The sequence below is a fragment of the Lynx rufus genome, unplaced genomic scaffold (assembly GCF_022079265.1).
Source record: "Lynx rufus isolate CCGP_SWC_20201006 ecotype Redwood Valley unplaced genomic scaffold, mLynRuf1.p SCAF_1, whole genome shotgun sequence".
Classification (NCBI taxonomy): Eukaryota; Metazoa; Chordata; class Mammalia; order Carnivora; family Felidae; genus Lynx; species Lynx rufus.
Window position 1 is genome coordinate 94,677,370 of NW_025814823.1, and position 23,191 is coordinate 94,700,560.

General features: G+C 37.5%; 1 protein-coding gene across 2 annotated transcripts in view; it reads left to right on the forward strand.

The window, feature by feature from the left end:
- Positions 1 to 23,191, forward strand: part of COMMD10 (COMM domain containing 10) — a 217,826-nt gene that overhangs the window by 28,639 nt on the left and 165,996 nt on the right. For both annotated transcript variants that reach the window (XM_047083624.1, XM_047083615.1), the window contains exon 5: positions 19,356 to 19,466. In XM_047083624.1, coding sequence (XP_046939580.1) covers positions 19,356 to 19,466 — 111 coding nt within the window. The remainder of the gene's footprint in view (positions 1 to 19,355; positions 19,467 to 23,191) is intronic.

The window sequence follows — 23,191 nt, forward strand, 5'->3', positions numbered from 1 at the left end:
TAGCTAGGACTCAGTCCCTGGTTCTCTTCTATTTTCTTTTGTCCCTTCCCTGGCAATTTCACTTAGGCCTCGGGGTTTAAATGCTATTTTATAATTTTTTTTTCCTCTAGCCTGCGCTCGCCTACTTGATAAATTTATTGGATGTCTAATAAGCATCTCAAACTGAACATTAAAAAAAAACAAACAAAAAACTGATCCTTGGAACATTCCTCTTGGAATTGTTCCTGTAGTTTTCCATTTCAGCTAATGGTAATTTTGTTATTTTTGTTTTTGTTTTTCTCCATTTGTACAAGCCAGTCTTTATATCATTTTTTGCCAAAAATGAATAGAAAACTAGGATGAAAGTCTGATTCTCTTGGTAAGAAGTGTGGGTTTCATAAACTTAATGGAATTTACATAAAGATAGGAATCATTAGTACCCTGAAAGCACCAAGCTTTTCTCAGATTGGATACTTGTGTTTGGGCTGATATTTGTGTATAGAATACTTAGGAAAGCCACATGTATATAAAATGCTGGAAATTGAAGATTTGTCTTAATGCTAAGGTATTACTTATTTTTAGCCATTGGGTGAGGGGGCTTTGTTATATTTTGTCCTAACTGCTCTGGTTAGGACAAAAGTAGACCCACTTGCGTTTCTTGTGTTGAACTACTTGGGAATTACTTGGTAACTTAGTCACCATTTATAATAGTATTCTCTTTGCAAATTTGTTCTGTGTTCCTAATGAGACGTTTTAGAATGCAACTTTGTAAGTAGGGCACAAACAGCTTAAAAATGGGGGGGGGGTAAAATTTGGGATCTCCTGGAGGGCCTCCAAAGGACAGACGGTTTAAAATGTTTGCTGATTTGATTAATGGATCTATTTGAGCTGATGATACGTCCGTTATTCATAGTCTCTATTATTTTCTTTCCAAAGAAAAGGTCAAAATTTGAGGAATAATCATCTGTACTCTTATTGGTATATAGAATGTTTCCAGTCAAATGTACTTCTAAACTGGTGGTGTTGTCTTGTGTCCTTGGGCAAATTCTGTACCTGTTTTGCCTGAGGAAATGTCTCCCTATATTATAATGGAAATACTGGAAACTTTTCTGTTTTAGACGAATGTAAAATTACTCTGACTCTATCATTTTAAACAAAGATTAATTGCATACACATACATACAGTCATGCTATTATTGAGAGATTGTAAGTATGACCTTTTAAATATTCAGAAATTGATTTTCCCAGCAGGTATTGCTTTCTTGGTGATACATGTTTATAATGAGAAATACTTCAAGGAGCTAACCTTATTAAACAGATTACATGGAATTGAAAAATTCCCTTCTCCTCTGTGTGGAAGATGTAAAAGTTCTTATCTCATGCTTCATTTTTATACATCTAATTTTTGGAAACAAAGAATATGGAACAGCCAATTAGAATTATAGGGACCTTGTTGAGCAGTAGGTTTGCTTTAAGTGCTATAATCATATACCTAAGAATGAGGTGTAAAGATGAATTTGGCAAAATTTTGTGATTATTTACATTTATTAATCTTTCTCCTGTTCTTCATGCCATTCCTCTTTTAAGTGAATTAGCCTTTTGATAATGATACATACACATGCAGTGGTAGGAAGTAATACAGAGAGATCCCTTATACCCATCCCCCAGTTTCCCCTAGTGATAACATCTTGCATAACTCTAGTACAATATCTCAGCCAGGACATTCGCATTCATCCAGTCAAGATACAGAACGTTGCCATCACCATAAGGTTCTTTTATGACCCTTTATGGCCTGATGATTCTCTTCCCATTCATGCCTGCCATGCCATACCCTTCAGGCAGCCACCAATTTCTTCTATAATTTCTATGTAGAACTTCTTCTGTAAAATCTGTATTTTACAGAAAAACTTCTGTGATTTCAAGAAGTATAATGTAAATGGAATCATACAGGATGTAATGTTCTGGGATTGACTTTTTTTCCCACTTGCCATAATTCTCTGGATATCCGTTCTGGTTTAACAACCAGAATTGGTTGTTATAATTAATACCTAATGAGGTATTAATAGTCCATTCCTTTTTATTGCTATATAGTATTCCGTGGTATGTATATGAAACAGATTGCTTAAGCATTTAGCTTTTGGAAGATATCTGCATTGCTCTCAGTTTTTGTCTGTTACCGCTGAAGTTGTCATAGACATTTGTGTATAGGTTTTTACATCAGCATAAATATTTATTTCTCTAGAATAAATACTCGTAAGTGAAGTTGCTGGGTGGTAGGATAGTTATAGATTTAGTGTTTTATTTTTTAAGGACTTTATTTTTTATTTTTTTAATGTTTATTCTTGAGAGAGAGAGACAGAGCATAAGCAGGGGAGAAGCAGAGAGAGAGGGAGAGACAGAATTCAAAGCAGGCTCCAGGCTCCGTGCTGTCAGCACAGAGCCCATCACGGGGCTGGAACCCAGGAACCATGGGGATAATGACCTGAGCCAAAGTTGGGCGCTGAACCGACTGAGCCATCCAGGTGCCCCAATTTAGTTTTTTTCTAGCTTTTTTTTTTTTTTTTAAGTTATTTATTTTGAGAGAGGGAGAGAGAGCTCAGGCATGCATGCATGAGCAGGGGAAGGGCAGACAGAGGCAGAGAGAATCCCAAGCAGACCAGCATGGAGCCTGACATGGGGCTTGATCTTACAAACTGTGAGATCACGACCTGAGCCAAAATCAAGAGTCGCTTAGCCAACTGAGCTGCCCAGGCACTCCTGTATATTTAGTTTTGTAAGAATCTCTCAAACCATTTCCCAGAGTAGTTAAATCATTTCGTATTCTCATCAGCAATGTATGAGGGATCCACGTTCTCTGCTTCCTTGCCAGCATTTGGAGTTGTCACTATTTTTTATTGTAATTGTTCTGATAGGTATGCAGTGATATCTCATTGTGGCTTTTATTTGCATTTCTTGGATAACTAATGATGTCGAACAGTTTTTCTTGTATTTATTTGCCATCTGTAGATCCTCTTCAGTGAAATGTCTCTTTATGCCTTTTGCACATTTTCTAATTGGATTACTTCTTTAAAAAAAAAAAACTATTAAGTTGTGAGAGTTATTTGTGTATTTTAGATACTAATCCTTTCAAGTACATGGTTTGCAGATGCTGTCTTCCAGTCTGTGCTTTGACTTCTCATCCTCTTAATTAGGATCCTTTGGAGAGCAAAAATTTTTCATTTTCTTGAAGACCAATTAATCAGTTTTTCTTATAATGGATTTTGCTTTTGGTGTCATGTCTCAACTGTTTCCCTTACCCTAGACCATTTAAGCATTCGTGGCTTAGTTTTGTTTTTATTTCCCTAAAAATTTGTGGTTTTGAATTTTTTACTTATGCCCATGGACATTTTTGAATTAATTTGTGTATAAGATACATGAGTTGGTTGAGGTTAACTTTTTTGCCTGTGGTTCTTGAGATTCTTAGGTCATTGATGTGAGATTTTTCTTCTTTTCAAATGTAAGTATTTGGTAGTTTTTTTTTAATTTTATTTTTTAGTGTTTACTTATTTTGAGAGAGAGACAGAGTGCACGTGGGGGAGGGGCAGAGAGAGAGGGAGACACAGAATCTGAAGCAGGTTCCAGGCTCTGAGCTGTCAGCACAGAGCCCAACGCAGGGCTTGAACTCACGAGCTGTGAGATCATGACCTGAGCTGAAGGCAGGTGCTCAATTGACTGAGCCACCCAGGCGTCTGGAAGTATTTGGTACTTTTAAATTTTCTTCTCAGCATTGCCTTAGCTATATCCCACAAATTTTGATATTTTATGTTTTTTATTTTTAAGTTGTTCACTGTGTATTTTGATTTTTCTTGAGACTCATGGATTATTTAAAATTATGTTGTTGAGTTTCCAGATTTTCCTGTTTCTGTTACTGATTTCTAGTTTAGTGCCATTGTGGTGAGAAAACACATTCTGTATGATTTCAGCTCTTTTTATTTGTTAAGGCATATGTTTTATGGCCCGGAATATGGTCTATCTTGGTGTATGTTTTGTAGGTGTTTGCAGAGAATGTTTATTCTGCTGTTGTTGAGTGAAGCGTTCTGTAAATATCAATTAGATTCTTTTGGTTGATGTTGATGTTGAATTCATATATAGTCTGGTTGATGTTCTGTCCAGCTACTCTATCAGTTGTTGAGAAACAAGTGTTGAAGTCTCTAACTATACGTGTGGATTTATCTAGTTCTTTTAGTTCCGTCCATTTTTACTTGACATATATTGCAGTTCTAAGACCTTTAGTATTGTTTTCATACTTTTATTGTTATTTAATGTCCTCCTCTGTCTCAGATAATTTTATAGCCTTCCCTGCTTTGTTTTGATCAATGTTTGCATGATATATCTTTTTCCATCATTTAACTTTCAAACTGCCTATGTCATTATATTACAAGTGTTTTTCTCTAGTCTGCATGTACTTGTCTCATTTTAAAAAAGGGAGATGTAATTGGCTTATAACATTATATCTGTTTCATGGGTATATGATGCAGTATTTGTGTGCATTGTGAAGTAATCACTATAGTAAGTCGACTTAATATCCATCACCATGCACAGCGATTGTTTTTGTGTGTGTGTGTGTGTGTGTGTGTGTGTGTGTGTGATGAGAACTTTTAAGATTTACTCTCTCAGCAAGTTTCAAACACACGACACGGTAGTATTGACGACAATCACCATGCTGTACCTTATACCTCCAGGGTTTATTCATTTGATAACTGCAAGTTTATACCTTTTGACCACTTTCATTCATTTCACTTCCCATTCCCCCTGTTCCCTACTGGCAGCCACCAATCTTTGCAGCTTTGGTTTGATTGTTGTTGTTTTTAGCTTCTATATGTAAGTGAGATCATATGGGATGTCTTTCTGAGTTTGACTTCTTTCACGGCACATGATGCCCTCAGAGTTCATCCATATTGTCGCAAATGGCAGGATTTCCTTCTTTTTTTGTGGTAGAATAGTACTCCATTGTGTGTGGTGTGTGTGTTTGTGTGCGAGCGTGCGCGTATCTCACATTTTCTTTAGCCATTTGTAGGTCTGTGGACACCTGCATTGTTTCCACATCTTGGCTATTGTAAATAATGCTGCAGTGATCACGGGGTTGTGGATATCTTCTTGAGTTAGTGTTTTCATTTCCTTCAGATAAATATCCAGAAGTGCAATTGCTAGGTCATAGGGTAGTTCTATTTTTAGACTTTTGAGGCACCTACATCCTGTTTGCCATAGTGGCTGCACGAGGTTACATTCTCATCCACAGAACGCAGGGGTTCCCCTTTCTCCACATCCTCACCAACGCTGTTTTTTTCTTGTGTTTTTGATGACCCTCATTGCACAAGGTGTGAGGCGATTTCTCATTGTGGTTTTGACTTGTATTTCCCCCGTGATTACTGATGTTGAGCACCTTTTCATGTACCTGTTGGTCATATGTATGTCTTTTTTGGAAAAATGTCTATTCACATCTCAGGTCATTTTTAAAACAGGTTGTTTATTTTTTTGAAATTGAGTTTTATGGGTTCTTTATATATTTAGGACGTTAACCTTATATCAGATATATGATTTGCAAGTATTTTCTCCTTCCTGGTGGGTTGTCTTTTCATTTTGGTGATGGTTTCCTTTGCTGTGTGGAAGGTTTTTAGTTTAATTTAGTCCCACTAGTATACGTATATTTTTGCTTTTGTTACATTTGCTTTTGATTTCAGATCCAAAAAGTCATCACCAAGAGTGATGTCAAGGAGCTTACCATCCACGTTTTTTTCTAGGAGTTTTAGGTTCCAGTCTCTAATTTATTTTGAGTTAGTTTTTGTGTATGGAACAAGATCGTGGTCCAGTTTCATTCCTTTGAATGTGGCTGTTCAGTTTTCCCAGCACCGTTTATTGAAGAGATTGTCCTTTCCCCATTGGTATTTTTGGCTTCTTTGTTGTAGATTAATTGACCACACATGCGTGGGCTTATTTCTGGGCTTTCTGTTGTGTTCCACTGATGTATGTATGTGTTTGTTTCTATGCCAGTGTCCTGTTTTTTTTTCCTACAGCTTTGTACTATAGTTTGAAATCAGGAAGCATGATGCCTGCAGCTTTGTTCTATCTCAAGGTAGTTTTGGCTATTAGGGATCTTTTGTAGTGCCATACAAATTTTAGGATTGTTTGCTCTATTTCTGTGAAGAATACCATTGGCATTCTGATAGGAAATGCACTGAATTTGTAGATTGCTTTGAGTAGTATGGACATTTTAGCAATACTGATTCTTCCAATCTATGAGCATGGGATATTTTTCCATATATTTGTGTCTTCATTTGCTTTCATTAGTCTCTTGTAACTTTCAGTGTACAGGTCTTTCACCTCCTTGGTTAAATTTATTCCTAGGTATTTTATTCTTTTGACACAATTGTAAATGGGATTGTCTTCTTAACTTCTTTCTGATAGTTTATTATTAGTGTAGAGAAATGTAGTAAATATGTTGATTTTTGTATCACACAGCTTTACTGACCTCATTTATTAAAATTCCAAGAGTTATTTGGTGGCTTCATTAGGATTTTGTATATATAAAATCTTGTCATATTGAGGAGGGCACCTTTTGGGATGAGCACTGGGTGTTGTATGGAAACCAATTTGACAATACATTTCTTATATTGAAAATAAATAAATAAATAAATAAATAAACATTAAAAAAATTAAAAAAATAAAATCTTGTCATCTGAGTGACACATTTACATGTTTCTGTTGGATTTGGATGCCTTTTATTTATTTATTTTTTTTCTTGCTGAATTGCTCTGGCTAGGGCTTTGAATATTTTGTTGAAGAAAAGTGGGAAGAGTGGCCATCCTTGTCTTGTTCTTGATCTTAGAGGAAAAACATTAAACTTTTCACCATTTAGTATGATGCTAGCTGTGGGCTTGTCATATCTGTCCTTTATTATGTTGAGGTATGTTCCCTCTGTACCCAGTCCTTGGGGAGTTTTTTTTTTTGCTTCTTTTTTTTTTTTTTTTTTTTTCAACGTTTTTTATTTATTTTTGGGACAGAGAGAGACAGAGCATGAACGGGGGAGGGGCAGAGAGAGAGGGAGACACAGAATCGGAAACAGGCTCCAGGCTCCGAGCCATCAGCCCAGAGCCTGACGCGGGGCTCGAACTCACGGACCGCGAGATCGTGACCTGGCTGAAGTCGGACGCCCAACCGTCTGCGCCACCCAGGCGCCCCAGCTTTTTTTTTTTTTTAATCATAAATGGATACTTAATTTTGTCAAATGCTTTTTCTGCATCTGTTGAAATGATCATATGATTTTTATCTTTCATTTTGTTAATGCAGTGTAGCACATTGATTCATTTGTGGGTATTGAACTATCCTTGCATCCCTGGAAAAATCCCACTTGATCATGGCATATGGTTCTTTTAATGTATGGCTGAATTTGGTTTGCTAATACTTTGTTGAGGACTTTTGCACCAATGTTTATCAAGATATTGGCCTGATTTTTTTTTTTTTTTTTTCTTGTGGCACCCTTGTCTGGTTTTCATGGTGATAATGCTGGCCTTATAAAATGAGTTTGGAAGTGTTCCCTCATCTTTTATTTTTGGAAGACTTAGAGAAGGATTGATATTAATTCTTCTTTAAATATTTGGTAGATTTCACCAGTGAACCCATCTGGTCCTGGACTTTTGTTTGTTTGGAATTTTTTGATTAGTGATTCAGTCTCCTTATGAGGAATTGGTCTATTAAAAAAAAATCGAATTGGTGTGTTCAGATTTTCTCTTTTTTTTTTTTTTAATGTCTAATTCAGTCTTGGTAGGTTGTATGTTCTTAGGGATTTATACATTTCTTGTAGGTTGTACAATATGTTGACATTTAATTTGTTCATAGTATTCTTTTATGGTCTTTTGCATTTCTGTGGTATCAGTTGTAATGTTTCTCTTTAATTTCTGATATTATTTATTTGATTCTTACCCCCAGCCCTTTTTTGGTGAGTCTTGCTAAAGGTTTGTCAATTTTGGTTTATCTTTAAAAAAAAAAAAATCTAGCTCTTAGCGGGTGCCTGGGTAGGTCAGTAAGTTAAGGGTCTGACTTCTGCTCAGGTCATGATCTCATGGTCCACGGGTTCGAGTCCCGTGTCGGGCTGTGTGCTGACACTTCAGTGCCTGGAACCTGCTTCGGATTCTGTATCTCCCTCTCTCTCTGCCCCTCCCCGGCTCTTGCCACTCTCTCTTTCTCTCAAAAATGAGTAAACATTAAAAAAAAATAATAATAAAAGACAAGAAATTGTAAAAAAAAATAACTAGCTCTTAGTTTGATCTTTTTTTTTTTTTTAATGTTTTATTTATTTTGAGAGAGCACAAGCAGGGGAACGGCAAAGAGAGAGGGATAGAGATCTGAAGCAGGCTCTGTGCTGACAGCAGTGAGCCTGATGTGGGGCTTGAACTCCCGACTGTTAGGTCATGACCCAAGCTGAAGTTCAACACTAAACCAACTAAGTCACCCAGGTGCCCCTGATTGATCTTTTTTTAAGTTGTCTTTTTAGTTTCTATCTCATTTATTTATTATTAAAAAAAATTTTTTTTTTAATGCTTATTTGTTATTTAGAGACAGAGAGAACATGAGCAGGGGAGGGGTAGAGAGAGAGGGAGACACAGAATGGGAAGCAGGCTCCAGGCTCTGAGCTGTCAGCACAGAGCCCGATGTGGGGCCCGAACTCACAAACTGTGAGATCATGACCTGAGCCGAAGTCGGTTGCTTAACCGACTGAGCCACCCCAGGTGCCCCTCATTTATTTCTAATATTCATTTTTTCCATCTTTCTACTTTGAGTTTTGTTTATTCTTTTTCTAGTGTAAAGTTCTTTGAGGTAAGTTTTGTTCATTCTTTTTCCAGTGTAAATAAAGTTCTTTGAGGTGTAAAGGTAGGTTGTTTATTTGAGATCTTGTTTCTTGATGTAAGTAAGCATTTGATACGAACTTTTCTTTTCAAACTGGTTTTGTGGCATCCCATAAATTTTGTTATGTTGTATTTTCAATTTGTCTCAAAGTAGTTTTTTTATTTCTCTTTGATTTCTTCTTTGACCCATGCGTGCTAACATTGTATTATGTTTTGATTCTCTAAAGTCTATGTGCTTTTGTTCCTTATAGAGCCCTCAGAGAGTTGTTCTTTGTATTTTGTTGAGAGTTTGTAGGTGTTGTTCATGGAAAGATTGTTTTTATTTTCTTTTTTTTAGATGCACAGCCCTTGATACCAGAAGTCACTGTTTCTTAAATTGGGAGCTTCATAGAATTAATCAGATTTAGAGGGAAAAAAAAATCATTGAAGTCAGAAGTGGTTAAGAAAAAATTTGTAGAGCAGGCATTTAGCTAAGCTTTACAAATAGGTTTATGTTCTTAAATTAAGCATTGAGTCAACTTCCTAATTTTTGTATTTTCATTAGAGTAAATAGAGGTATATAGTTTCTGTAATGAGCCATACATAAATGAAATTTCTGCTTATGGTATTTTCTAGTTATAAAATAAATGGTGGCTTGTAGCAACAGAATATAGTGTTTTCTATTTTAGCAGTTACAGCTCTAATTGTATGTATTTTCGTGATTTATTATGATAAATAATAAAATGTTTCATGAATACCTATGTACATAGTTCCTGAAACTCATTCAGGGTTTCTGAGCAGTATTTTCCTAGCTATAGATAGCCTGAAATATTAGGGTTTATTGGGTAATGAAATCAATTTAGAGGGTTTTCAAATAGCATTTTCAAAATGAAACATAATAAAGCTTATTAAAGAACTCGGCTCTGGGTTAAAATTGTTCTGTGTAACTTTAGTATATCGGTTTGCACTGTAAAAGTATTTCTTACTGTGTTGTATGGTTCAAACAGTGGCTTCTGTTTTAGAGTGCCCCAGTAGTTAAAATCTGGTATAAAACTTTACCTTTTCTTTTTTGCCACTTAAAAGGGTTAATATAATCACAATTTTGGCTGAGTTTTGTGTGTGTTTGGAATGGTGGTTTACAAAGCAATTATGAGAATTTAAGTTTATGTTGGTTGTTAAATTAAAATTAGAGAATAAAGTCATTTTATACACACACACACGTGTGTATTTGTTTTTGAAATTATTATACTTTGGACTGACATCTTAGTAACATTATCAGGTAAGAAGTAATGTTAGTGAGATGTGTAAGAACTACCATTTAAACAGTTTAGCTTGTGTTGAAAAACATTAAAAGTGTCAGTGGCTTGGGGTGCCTGGGTGACTCAGTCCATCCATTAAGCATCCAACTCTTGGTCTGAGCTCAGGTCTTGATCTCAGTGTTGTGAGTTCAAGCCCCGTGTTGGGTTCTGTGCTAGACGTGAAGCCTACTGAAAGAAAGGAAGAAAAGGAAGAAAGGAAGAAAGGAAGAAAGGAAGGAAGGAAGGAAGGAAGGAAGGAAGGAAGAAAGAAAGAAAGAAAGAAAGAAAGAAAGAAAGAAAGAAAGAAAGAAAGAAAGAAAGAAATCAGTGGCTTATTTTTCTTGTGTTTTATGTTATTTTGATGATGCTTAAATTTAGGATGTTGAGGGGGCCTGGGTGGCCCAGTCACTGGAGTGTCCGACTTCGGCTCAGATCACGATCTCATGGAATGTGAATATGAGCCCACATCTGGCTCGCTGCTGTCAGTGCAGAGCCTGCTTGGGATCCTTGGTCCCCCTCTCACTCTACCTCTCTCTCACTACTGCTCTCTCTCTCTCAAAAATAAGTAAAACATTTAAAAAAAAATCTAGGATGTTGATTAAGGCCTAAGGACCCTCAGATGTAAATCTGAGCATAAAATTAGAAAACAAATGTTAAAATATTTCCTGGTATTTTAATATACAGATTCTGCCGTACACAAGGCAGAGTTTTATTTTAAATAGAAGCAAATGTGGTTGAGCTCATGTGAGTCAAAATCCTTCACTAGATTTTCTTGTTTTATATGTAATTAAAATATTGATGACTGTTGTATTTGTTTCTTAGTTATGAGTCTCGAAGGAATAATTCAGTACAATACTGTATGATTTTCACCTACGCAAAGGGATTTTGCTTTTTCTTATTTATACTACTGCTGCCTATTAGAGACATGGCAAATAATATAATAATATGTTGTAAGCAGTGTAAGGAATTGCTTCTTTCTTGGCTTTTCTTTGTTTTTTTAGGACATTTATGTTTCTGAAGTGTATGTTTCACTTATTTTTCATGATGTTCCTTCATTTATTTTTCTTTTGTTTCTTCATAATCAAATTGAGGTTATGATTTTTTTTTTTTTTTTTTTTTTTTTTTGGTCTAGAAAGCTACATAAATAATGTGGTCTTTGCAGGGTTTCACACCTAGGGCTATATGATGGGTTTTTTTTGCCACTTTTTGATGATGTTAATTTTGTTCTTTGGTTAAGATCTTTGTTTTCTTCCCTGCACAATTACTTTCTTTCTTCTGTAGCTAACCAGCAGTTGTGGGTGGAAACTTTGTGACTTTGCATTCCAAATTAAACTTTCCCCTCCTAGATTTAGTATCCATTGATGATTCTTAGTGGAATCAATTTCTTATACCTTGTGATTTTGATTTTTATGTAATTTGAAACTTAGAGAAAAGAAGAATTGAAATAATAACATAAGAAGGTTTATATACTCTTTGCTACAGTTCAGTTATTTACATTATATATATTTAATTTGTAAAAAGGGTGTAATAAGAGTCCTTATCTCAAGTAGTATTGATTTTCATTGCCTCTGAGTTTCACTGAAAAGTGTGTTTTCTTGTTACTATTCTGTGTAATTGTAAAGTATTCTTTTATAATTCTCCTTATTCTTTCTATATTCCCTCTCCATTTAAGGCTTCTGAATACTAGTCATTTTCTACAAAATTTTACATGTAGTTGTGTGATGTGCATATACATAATATGAACTTACCAATTCTTTGTACTTTTTAATTTTTTTATTTTTTTTATTAAAAAAAATTTTTTTTTTCAACGTTTATTTATTTTTGGGACAGAGAGACAGAGCATGAATGGGGGAGGGGCAGAGAGAGAGGGAGACACAGAATCGGAAACAGGCTCCAGGCTCTGAGCCATCAGCCCAGAGCCTGACGCGGGGCTCGAACTCACGGACCGCGAGATCGTGACCTGGCTGAAGTCGGATGCTTAACCGACTGCGCCACCCAGGCGCCCCTCTTTGTACTTTTTAAATTACTCTTTAACGTGGGTGTGGGACAAATATTTTCACATCACAAAGTTCTGTAGATAAGGTTCAGGAATTTAAGAAAGGCAACCTACCAACTCTTTTAGTCATGACTCTTTTTTTTTTTTTTTTTTTAATTTTTTTTTTCAACATTTATTTATTTTTGGGACAGAGAGAGACAGAGCATGAATGGGGGAGGGGCAGAGAGAGAGGGAGACACAGAATCGGAAACAGGCTCCAGGCTCTGAGCCATCAGCCCAGAGCCTGACGCGGGGCTCGAACTCACGGACCGCGAAATCGTGACCTGGCTGAAGTCGGACGCTTAACCGACTGCGCCACCCAGGCGCCCCTAGTCATGACTCTTAAACATTACCTTTCCTAGCAAAGGGCACCTGGATGGCTCTGTTGGTTAAGCATTCATTTAGCTCAGAAAATGATCCTGGGGTCATGGTATTGAGCCCCACATTGGGCTTCATGCTGAGTGTAGAGCCCACTTAAGATTCTCTCTCTCCCTCTGCCTCTCTCCCTCGCTGGTGCTCTTTCTCCCTCTTACAAAAAATTACCTTTCCCTGGGAGTATTCTTTGACTCATTTCAATTCAATTCAACAGATAGATATAGAGTGCCTACAGTATTTAAAAGATAGTGTAGAAGAAACCAGGTAATCGAAATGCCTTATATTTATAATGTTTTGCAGTTTTCAAAACACCTTTGGATGTGCATTTTCCTTAAAAAAATTTTTTTTTAACGTTTTATTTATTTTTGAGAGAGAGAAAGAGTGAGTGAGTGAGCAAGCAGGGGAGGGGCAGAGAGAGAGGGAGGCAGAGAATCCCAAGCAGGTTCCAGGCTCTGAGCTGTCAGCACAGAGCCCGACCTGGGGCTAGAACTCACAAACTGTGAGACCATGACCTGAGCCAAAGTTGGATGCTTAACTGACTGAGCCACCCTCTGAGTATGCATTTTCTTAATTGTCATTACCATAACTCAGCAAAGTAGATAGTTCAGATAGATTTATTCTCATTGTATATGAAGAAACTGAAGTCTTGAAAGACTGTGACTTAACCAGGGTCCCATAGCTAGGGAGTGACAGCTTAAGCATGAACCAAAGTATAAGCTCAGTGCTCTTTTAAATTCTCCTTCACCACCTGTATATAGTGACTATAAATTAGCATATTAATTTATTATGCAAATTTCCTGACCACAACAGAGGTATTTTTTAATTTATTCACTTAATATTTATCTTAAGTGCTTCAAGGGCAGGGAGAGGATCAGTAAAATAAGATCAAGACAGTGTCTTATAAGTTAATATGAGTACCTTCCAGATACTTTCAACTAAGACAGTGATGTGTAATCAGCTCAATTGGTTAAGCATTTGACTCTTGGTTTTGACTGAGGTCATGATTTCACACTTGGTGAGTTGGAGTCCTGGGTCAGGCTCTCCGCTGACAATGTGGAGCCTTCTTGGGATTCTCTGTCTCTTTCTCTCCCTGCCCCTCCCTTGCCTGTGTGCTCTCACTCTCTCAAAACAAATAAGTAAACATTTTAAAAAAAAGATAGTGATGTGTATCAGAATGCTTGGATATATGAGAGTGGTTATGACATGCTTTTTCTTGTTTTGTTGGTGGGTCTGTTGAATGTGACTATTAAAAATAGTGGTGGGCAGGTAAAGGAAACAAAAGCAAAAGTGAACTATCGGAACTTCATCAAAATAAAAAGCTCCCCTCTGGGACACAGCAAAGGCGGTCATAAGAGGAAAATATATAGCAATGGAGGCCTTCCTAAAGAAGGAAGAAAGGTCTCAGATACACAAGCTAACCGTACACCTTATAGAGCTGGAAAAAGAACAGAAAAGAAAACCCCAAACCAGCAGGAGACAGGAGATAATAAAGATTAGAGCAGAAATCAATGCTATTGAAACCAAAAAAACAGTAGAACAAATCAATGAAACCAGAAGCTGGTTCTTGAAAGAATTAAGAAAATTGATAAACCACTAGCCAGTTTGATCAAAAAGAAAAAGGAAAGGACCCAAGTAAATAAAATCAAGAATGAAAGAGGAGAGATCACAACCAACACAGCTGAAATAAAAACCGCCAGAGTCCAGCTCCAGCAGGTCCAGGGGTTCCCGAAGGATGGACGGCATCGGTGAAAATAAAACCAAACTAAAATAAAAAACTAAAACTAAAATAAAAATGGACACAGACAACAACGGTGTGTTGAACTGGCCGATTTATTGTAGCAAATGTGGCATTATATTTGTTAGCGATTTTTTTGTAGTATATGTCATCTATGGTTTTCTAACATTACCTAATTTTGAAAATGTTCCTATGTGTAATCAACCTTTAAGAAATAACATGGCGATTTTCTCGTAATGTTCCCTCATACCCTTTGATTATTGATTAATTTCCTACATTATTTCATTATGCATCTGTGTTTATCTGTAATCTATAAAGCATTTGCTTTGCTGTTCTCATGAAAGGCCCTTTATCTCTTAACACCTCAAGTCCCAGGTGCCAGGAAGGGGCCGAAAGGACCTTAGAAACCCATGCCTCACACATTCTCAGAAAGACAATGCACCTAGGAATTAATGAACCATTCTGTACCTTAACCGACTAGGTTCAGTCATCATCTGGAATGCCTTCTGGGGGCCAGGTAGGCCTAGGGGTTGAAGTCACCTGTGTTCAGAGATACACTCCTTAGTTGCCGGAGTGGGGCTCTCAAATCCAAATGTCTCTCCTTTGTCGGCCTCCTTAGCTGGCAAGTGTATGAGGCTATCCTTCCTGTAAATAGAGGAGTCTCCATAGGGGATGGCAAGGGCTAGATGTAAGGCTGCACAGTTTCTTGCGGAACCTTATTTTCTTTCCTAATGGTTCTTTTCCCAGGGGGCCTGTCGAGGGCAATTCCCCAATCGACTGAGACAGTACCCCAGGTAGTCTTAAGGCCAAATTACCTACAAGCGGCAGTCCAAGAAGCTTCACTGTCGGTGGGTTGCCTTGTAGTCACCAATCCGTCCACAGGCTGGGCCTTGCCATCAGGCTGGGATAGCTCGGCTTCCAGCAAAAAACAATATAAGAGAATATTATGAGCTATCATATGCCAATAAAATGGGCAATCTGGAAGAAATGGACAAATTCCTAGAAGCATATACACTACTGAAACTGAAACAGGAAGAAATAGAAAATTTGAACAGACCCATAACCAGTAAAGAAATTGAATTAGTAATCAAAAATCTCCCAAAAAACAAGACTCCAGGGCCAGATGGCTTTCCAGGGGAATTCTACCAGACATTTATGGAAGAGTTAACACCTATTTTCTTGAAGCTGTTCCAAAAAATAGAAATGGAAGGAAAACTTCCAAACTCTTTCTATGAGGCCAGCATTACCTTGATTCCAAAACCAGACAGAGACCCCACTAAAAAGGAGAACTATAGACCAATTTCCCTGATGAACATGGATGCAGAACTCCTCAACAAGGTATTAGCCAACCAGATCCAACAATACATTAAAAAAATTATTCACCATGACCAAGTGGTATTTATACCTGGGATGCAGGGCTGGTTCAGTATCTGCAAAACAATTAACTTGATTCGTCGCATCAATAAAAGAAAGGACAAGAACCATATGATCCTCTCAATAGATGCAGAGAAAGCATTTGACAAAATACAGCATCTTTCTTGATAAAAACCTTCAAGAAAGTAGGGATAGAAGGAGCATACCTGAAGATAATAAAAGCCATATATGAATGACCCAATGCTAATATCTTCCTCAATGGGGAAAAACTGAGAGCTTTCCCCCTAAGGTCAGGAACAAGACAGGGATGTCCACTCTCACCACTGTTATTCAACCTAGTATTGGAAGTCTTAGCCTCTGCAATCAGTCAACACAAAGAAATAAAAGGCATCCAAGTCGGCCAGGAGGAGGTCAAACTTTCACTCTTCGCAGATGACATGATACTCTATATGGAAAACATAAAAGATTCCATCAGAAAACTGCTAGAACTGATTCATGAATTCAGCAAAGTTGCAAGATATGAAATCAATGCACAGAAATCGGTTGCATTCCTATTCACTAACAATGAAGCAACAGAAAGAGAAGGAATCAATCCCATTTACAATTGCACCAAAAACCATACAATACCTAGGAATAAATCTAACCAAAGAGGTTAAAAATTTATACACTGAAAACTATGGAAAGCTTATGAAAGAAATTGAAGAAGACACAAAAAAATGGTAAAAGATTCCATGCTCTTAGATAGGAGTGAAATATATTGTTAAAATATTGATACTACTCAAGGCAATCTACATATTCAATGCAATCTCTATCAAAATAACACCAACATTCTTCACAGAGCTAGAACAAATAATCCGAAAATTTGTATGGAACCAGAAAAGACCCTGAATAGCCAAAGCAATCTTGAAAAAGAAAACCAAAGCAGGAGGCATCACAATCTCGGACTTCAAGCTATACTACAAAGCTGTAATCAGCAAGACAGTATGGTACTGGCACGACAACAGACACTCAGATCAATGGAACAGAATAGAGAACCCAGAAACGGACCCACAAACGTATGGGCAACTAATCTTTGACAAAGCAAGAAAGAATATCCAATGGAATAAAGACAGTCTCTTCAGCAAGTGGTGCTGGGAAAACTGGACAGCAACATGCAGAAGAATGAACCTGGACCACTTTCTTACCCCATACACAAAACTAAACTCAAAATGGATGAAAGTCCTCAAAGTAAGCCATAAAAGGAAGCCATAAAAATCCTTGAGGAGAAAGCAGGCAAAAACCTCTTTGATCTTGGCCGCAGCAACTTCTTACTCAACATGTCTCTAGAGGGAAGGAAACAAAAGCAAAAATGAACTACTGGGACCTCATCAAAATAAAAACCTTCTGCACAGCGAAGGAAGCAGTTAGCAAAACTAAAAGGCAACCAACAGAATGGGAGAAGATATTTGCAAATGGCACATCAGATAAAGAGTATCCGAAATCTATAAAGAACTTTTCAAACTCAACACCCAAAAAGCAAATAATCCAGTGTAGAAATGGGCAAAAGGCATGAATAGACACTTCTCCAAAGAAGACATCCAGATGGCCAACCGACACATAAAAAATGCTCCACATCACTCATCATCAGGGAAATACAAATCAAAACCACAATGAGATACCACCTTACTCCTGTCAGAATGGCTAAAACTAACAACTCGGGCAACAACAGATGTTGGCGAGGATGCGGAGAAAGAGGATCTCTTTTGCATTGTTGGTGGGAATGCAAGCTGGTGCAGCCACTCTGGAAAACAGTATGGAGGTTCCTCAAAAAAATTAAAAACAGAACTACCCTACGACCCAGCAATTTCATTACTAGGTATTTATCCAAGGGATACAGGTGTGCTGTTTCGAAGGGACACATGCACCCCAATGTTTATAGCAGCACTAGCCACAATAGCCCAAAGTAGGGAGCCTAAATATCTATTGACTAATGAATGGATAAAGAAGATGTGGTATATATTACATGATGAAATATTACTCAGCCATCAAAAAGAGTGAAATCTTTCCATTTGCCACAATATGGATGGAGCTAGAGTATTAAGCTAAGTGAAGTAAATAGAGAAAGACAAATATCATAGGATTTCACTCATGTAATTTGAGAAACAAAACAGATGAACATATGGGAGGTGGGGGAGAAAGAGGCAAACAAACCGCAGGAGACTTTTAATGATGGAGAACAAATTGGGGGGTGTTGATGGAGGGAGGAGAGTGGGGGTGGGTTAGATGGGTGATGGGTCCTCAGGAGGGTACTTGTGATGAGCACTGAGTGTTGTGTTGTATTTAAGTGATGAATTACTGAATTCTGCTCCTGAAACCAAATGCCCTGTGTGCGAAACCAAACTAACTGGAATCTAAATAAAAATTTGAAAAAAAAATTGTGGTGGGCTGGTATTAGAGACTACACTTACTAAGGTCACTGTTTAAGATCAGTATGTTAAAGATCCTTAACACACACCATTACACTGATTTTTTTATTTAGGTGTTGTGGATTATGTCCGTGTGACATCTTCCCTCTTTTTACCCATAACCTCTCAGAGGTTCAGTGCCAGAAAGAACAGAAATACATCTTTATTTTCTCATCGCATCCTCTCTTGAATAGATAATACTTCCATTGCTCTCTTTCCAATTTGGCTTTGAGTCACTGCTGTGATTCTGCTGTTGAACAGTCTTTCAAGTTAGAAGTTAGTATTCTGGTTAAGTTAAAAAAAAAACAAAAATTGTGAGACTGCCCATCTTACCAGTGTAGCTAAGGTAGTTTTTACTAAATCAGTTATTAGGGCCATGTTGTGAGAGGCATGTGACAATTGCATTTCACACATCTTTCCTAAATAGTGTTTCTCGAATTTATTGGAAATTTAATACTCCTGGTACTGAGGTTCTGAGGTTAGCGAAACCAATCATGTCTCAAGTTCAGTAAAACCACATTTGTGCTATTTAATATTTTAAAAGAAAACTTAAACAGTTTTAGTCTGTCTTTACTATTTTTGCCTTACCTGATTGAATTTTGCTCTTGTGTTAATTAATAAGTTCATAGGAAATGTTCTAATTAGTTTCTGTCATAACTGGGAACCATAATAAGTTAGAGTACTTTGGAAAGCATGATAACACCTGCTCACTAGTAAATATCAATTCTTGGTCTGGCTCTTTTCCAGTCTCGCTAACTGTGTCTAAATGTGTGAACCTCTTACCATCTGCGTACTTCAATTTTCCTCTAAATTAAAAAAAAAAAAAAAAGTCTTACCTGTATTCTATCCAGTTCAGAGTTTTGAAAGACAACGAGAGGTCATTAAAGTGTAAAATCCCTAACTGTTGAGAAAACCATTGGCTTTAGAATATACTGTTGTGAAATAGTAATATGCTATTTAAAGACCATGGACTCTTTTAGTGTACTTCGTTGCTTAGTCTAAGACCTCTATTTTCAGAATGCAGTGTATTTGAAGATGAGTTTTACTGTTGAATTTGACAGGCCTGGCACAAGGCCAATCTCATGAACCCAAAGGGAGAGTTTGCAGAAAACGCAGGTTGACGGAGCCATAGAATTGACTTTCCATGAAGTCTAGGCTTATCCATGTTCATTCCTACGGGTGGGAGATTTGCTGAAAGTTGACTGTTTTCTTCCTTCCATACCATCTGATTCCAATCTGTACTTGTGTTTTATAGCTAGAGACGGTCGGATGGCAGCTTAACCTTCAGATGGCTCACTCTGCTCAAGCGAAACTAAAATCTCCTCAAGCCGTGTTACAGCTGGGAGTGAGTGGTGAAGATTCAAAGGTAAGAAATGGTACCTCAGTGAAATGCTGCATTTTGTTTACCAGGTAGGTCTTGTACTTTATTGTGAGCAGAGTCTCTGCCCCCTGGATTGAAATTTTAAACACAATTAAAATAAAATTCAACAAGGATTAACAAATGGCTAGATCTTTGTGACAGGTTTTGAGAATCAGAGTTACTTATCCCTTTGTTATTCATTTGAAGAAATGTCTTGCACGAGCATTTCATAACCTCTTTTAAATTCTGCAGTGGGAAAACTTGGTAACAGCCATATAAAATTAAGATTTTAATGATTTAGATATTTGTGGATATTTGTAGGTGTTTTGTGTTTTAAGATGCTTACATATAGTAGAAGGAATTTTGTTGTCTAGCCAATGCCTGCATTACCAAGATGATGTGAATTGTGTTTGTGTGTGTGTGTAACACTAGCATGCATGAGTTTAAATCCCAGCTGTTGCAAAATGGAATTTTGGATTCGTTTATACTGTGCGATGATTTCTTTTTTAGCGTTAATTTCAGGAAGCTTGAACATCTTATCAAAGTTAAAAGAGTTGGTATGGAATTTTTTTTTTTTTTACTGTAGCGTATAGAGAAATATATATTTAAGATAGCAGTGAAAGATATTTGTTATCTTTTTATTGTAATCGATTATCTTTTTAAGATGGATAAAGGGGAGTGACTTTTTCCCCCTAAATAAAGGAGACTTTGCTTCTTTTTAACACAGACAGGTGAAAATCAGGTAGGAAGATCTGAGGAAAACGAGGTAACTATGACTGGATGTAATCAGAGAATAATTGGAGAAATGTTATTGTTTATAATGGGCATTGAAGGATGAGAGCAGTATTACTTCTTTGTTAGAACTTTCATCATGTGTTATATATCATGCACATTTTTATCTTCCATGGTAATGGGGACCAGTACGTAGCCCAGGTTAACAAGTCTATAAAATTTTAGGCAGTTGAGTTGGGTCTTACTGTACATAATTTATTAATTCATTCAGTGTTTCAAAAGTATTGCATTTCACACATTTTAAGTTGATGAATACAGTATAAATAACAATAATATATAAAATAATATAAGTTTAGTAGTTAAGAGTTGAAGTGACTGGTATATTATGTATGCTCTGCAATTTAGAAGTGGTGTAGCCTTGGGCAAGTCACTTCATCTTTATGAGTGTCAGCTTCTTCATCTGTAAACCGGGGATAACATTACCTGTCGCACGGGGTTACCAGTGTATGGAGTGCTTAGTTAGTCCGATGCCTAGTGTTAGGTAAATGCTTAAAAAATGCAGGCTGCTGCCATTTTCATCATTGTCGGCAATAAAACTTATTTTTGGCTAACGAATAAATAAATGCCTTTGTTTTGAACCAAAGCTGACAGTGAATTTATTTCCTGATGAAATTAATCATTTCCCTTTCCTTGCCCCCTTCCGCCTTTTTAGTTCTCGATCTTCTTTTTCATATCTATGCTTACTGAGACCTCAGGAGGGGAAGGGCAGCCTGGAAAGCCTGATGTTTTCTTACAGTGAACTAGGGAAGGCATTCCTTTAGGTTTGGGATAACAGTCTGGAACTCACTAGTTCCAGTGTAGACTGGAACTATTCTGAGTGAAGACACACGCATACGTATGTGCAGATGTACGTACACACATTCGTATGTTCTCCAAGTGGCTGTATGCCTTCACTGTTGCATTTCTCTGGACTGTCATACGTCAAGTCTGAGTAGGTAAATGGAATTGATAGACTGGAAGGAAACTGTTGTGACCGTATGTGGGGTGTACTTCAAGCATCATTGTGTAGGCAGTGGTGGACCTTGGGATGCCTGAGTCCTTCTGGCTCCTTTATTATGTCTTCAAAATACGTTTATATGTCAGTTCTATGTTGAGACAGTAGGAATGAATGAGTAATACTTCTAGTAAAAGAGTCATGTTTTTAATCCGTGTTACTCAGAAAATCTCTACAGATGTGAAATCCAGCTCACTGGGAGATAGAACCTGCAGTACATTTGTATCTCCCTGTGTGTTGCTATTTTGAAGTTTTGAACGAGTGTTTGGTTATCCATATAACTTGTAGAGTTGGAGAACCATTTGCATCGACAAACAGACGATGCAAAGAAGAGCAGCGGCCTACAAAGGAAAAGGAGGTTTTCTTTTTTTTTTTAAGTTTATTTATTTTGAGAGAGAGACAGAGCATGAGCAGGGGAAGGGCAGAGAGAAGGGGAGACACAGAATCCCAAGCAGGCTCCAGGATCTGACCTGTCGGCACACAGCCCGATGCAGGGCTCGAACCCATGAGCCGTGAGATCACGACCTGAGCCAAGATCAAGAGTCGGATGCCCAACAGGCTGAGCCACCCGAGCACCCCGATATTTTCATTTTGGTGCAGACTTAAGTGCACCTCTTTCCCTTGTATTGCCTCTCTTCCCTATGGCATTGTGTGGATTTGACCTGTTTCTCATATCTGCTAAAGAAGAGACACATCATGGAGCGTATCACAGCTGTCAGCCTGGACAGACACCTGCCATCTCCAAGCGCTGTGTGTCCCAGCCCCAAGGAGCAGTTAACCACCACACCTCTGTTCTCTCAGTGAACTGCTGTTGGGAAGATTTACTTTTTCTTCTTTTCATATTCTCCCTCTCTCTTTTTGTGATCTGGTACTCTGTTCTTTGTACTCGTGTGAGACTTTGGGAATTCTTGACAGGTGGGAATATTAGATGAAAGGAACAGGAATATGGAACATGTTTTAAAAACCATGTTTGTTAAAAGAAAGGAGAACTTTTTCTAAAAAATTTTTAAGTTTGTTTATTTGAGAGAGAGAGAGAGAGAGAGAGAGAGAGAGAGAGAGAGAGAAAGCAGGGGAGGGGCGGAGAGAAAATCCCAAGCAGGCTCTGTGCTGATAGTACAGAGTCTGATGTGGGGCTCGAACTCACAAACTGTGAGATCATAACCTGAGGCGAAACCAAGAGTCAGACACTTAACCAACTGAGCCACCCAGGCGCCCAAGAAGGGAGAAGTTTTATTGAAAACGATGACAAGTTATCACTGGTTAGTGTATGATGGAAAGTATCATAGAATACAGAGTTGCCATATTATGAAATTGGCATTTGTTTAAAAAGCAGAAAGCATGAAATAAAATTCTTTTAAGTGTGTATGTTAAAGGGTATTTTTCCTGAAAGTATTCATATATTAAAATAATTCTGAGAGGGGTGCCTGGGTGGCTCAGTCAGTTCAACATTTGACTCTTGATTTTGGCTCAGGTCATGATCTCACGGTTTGTGAGATCGAGCCCCACATTGGGCTCTGTGCTGACAGAGTGGAGCCTGCTTGGGGTTCTCTGTCTCTTCTTTCTCTCTTCCTCCCCTGCTCTCTCTCTCAAAATAAATAAACTTAAAAAAAATTCTGAGAGGGTTAGTCAGTGAACATTATGAGAGACTCTTTTGATGGTGTTTACTTTTGAGCTGCTGAGCCGAAAACTTCCTGCAGTTCATCAAAGTGTGTGATTTCTAAAAGTCTTTCTTCTCATTCACTTCCAACATACACATGAAAAGCGTAGCCTGCAGTGAAGTTCTAATTGCTATCACATTAGATAGCACTGTTGCACTCGTGTCCTTTCTCTTGGAACGTTCCTGTCTCAAGGCTTTCCTGTTTTGCTACTAATTTTATCATGAAAACTGGGCGATTGTAGCTTCTCTTGCAGTATTTTGATTTATATATTCTAGTTGTTTGCAATT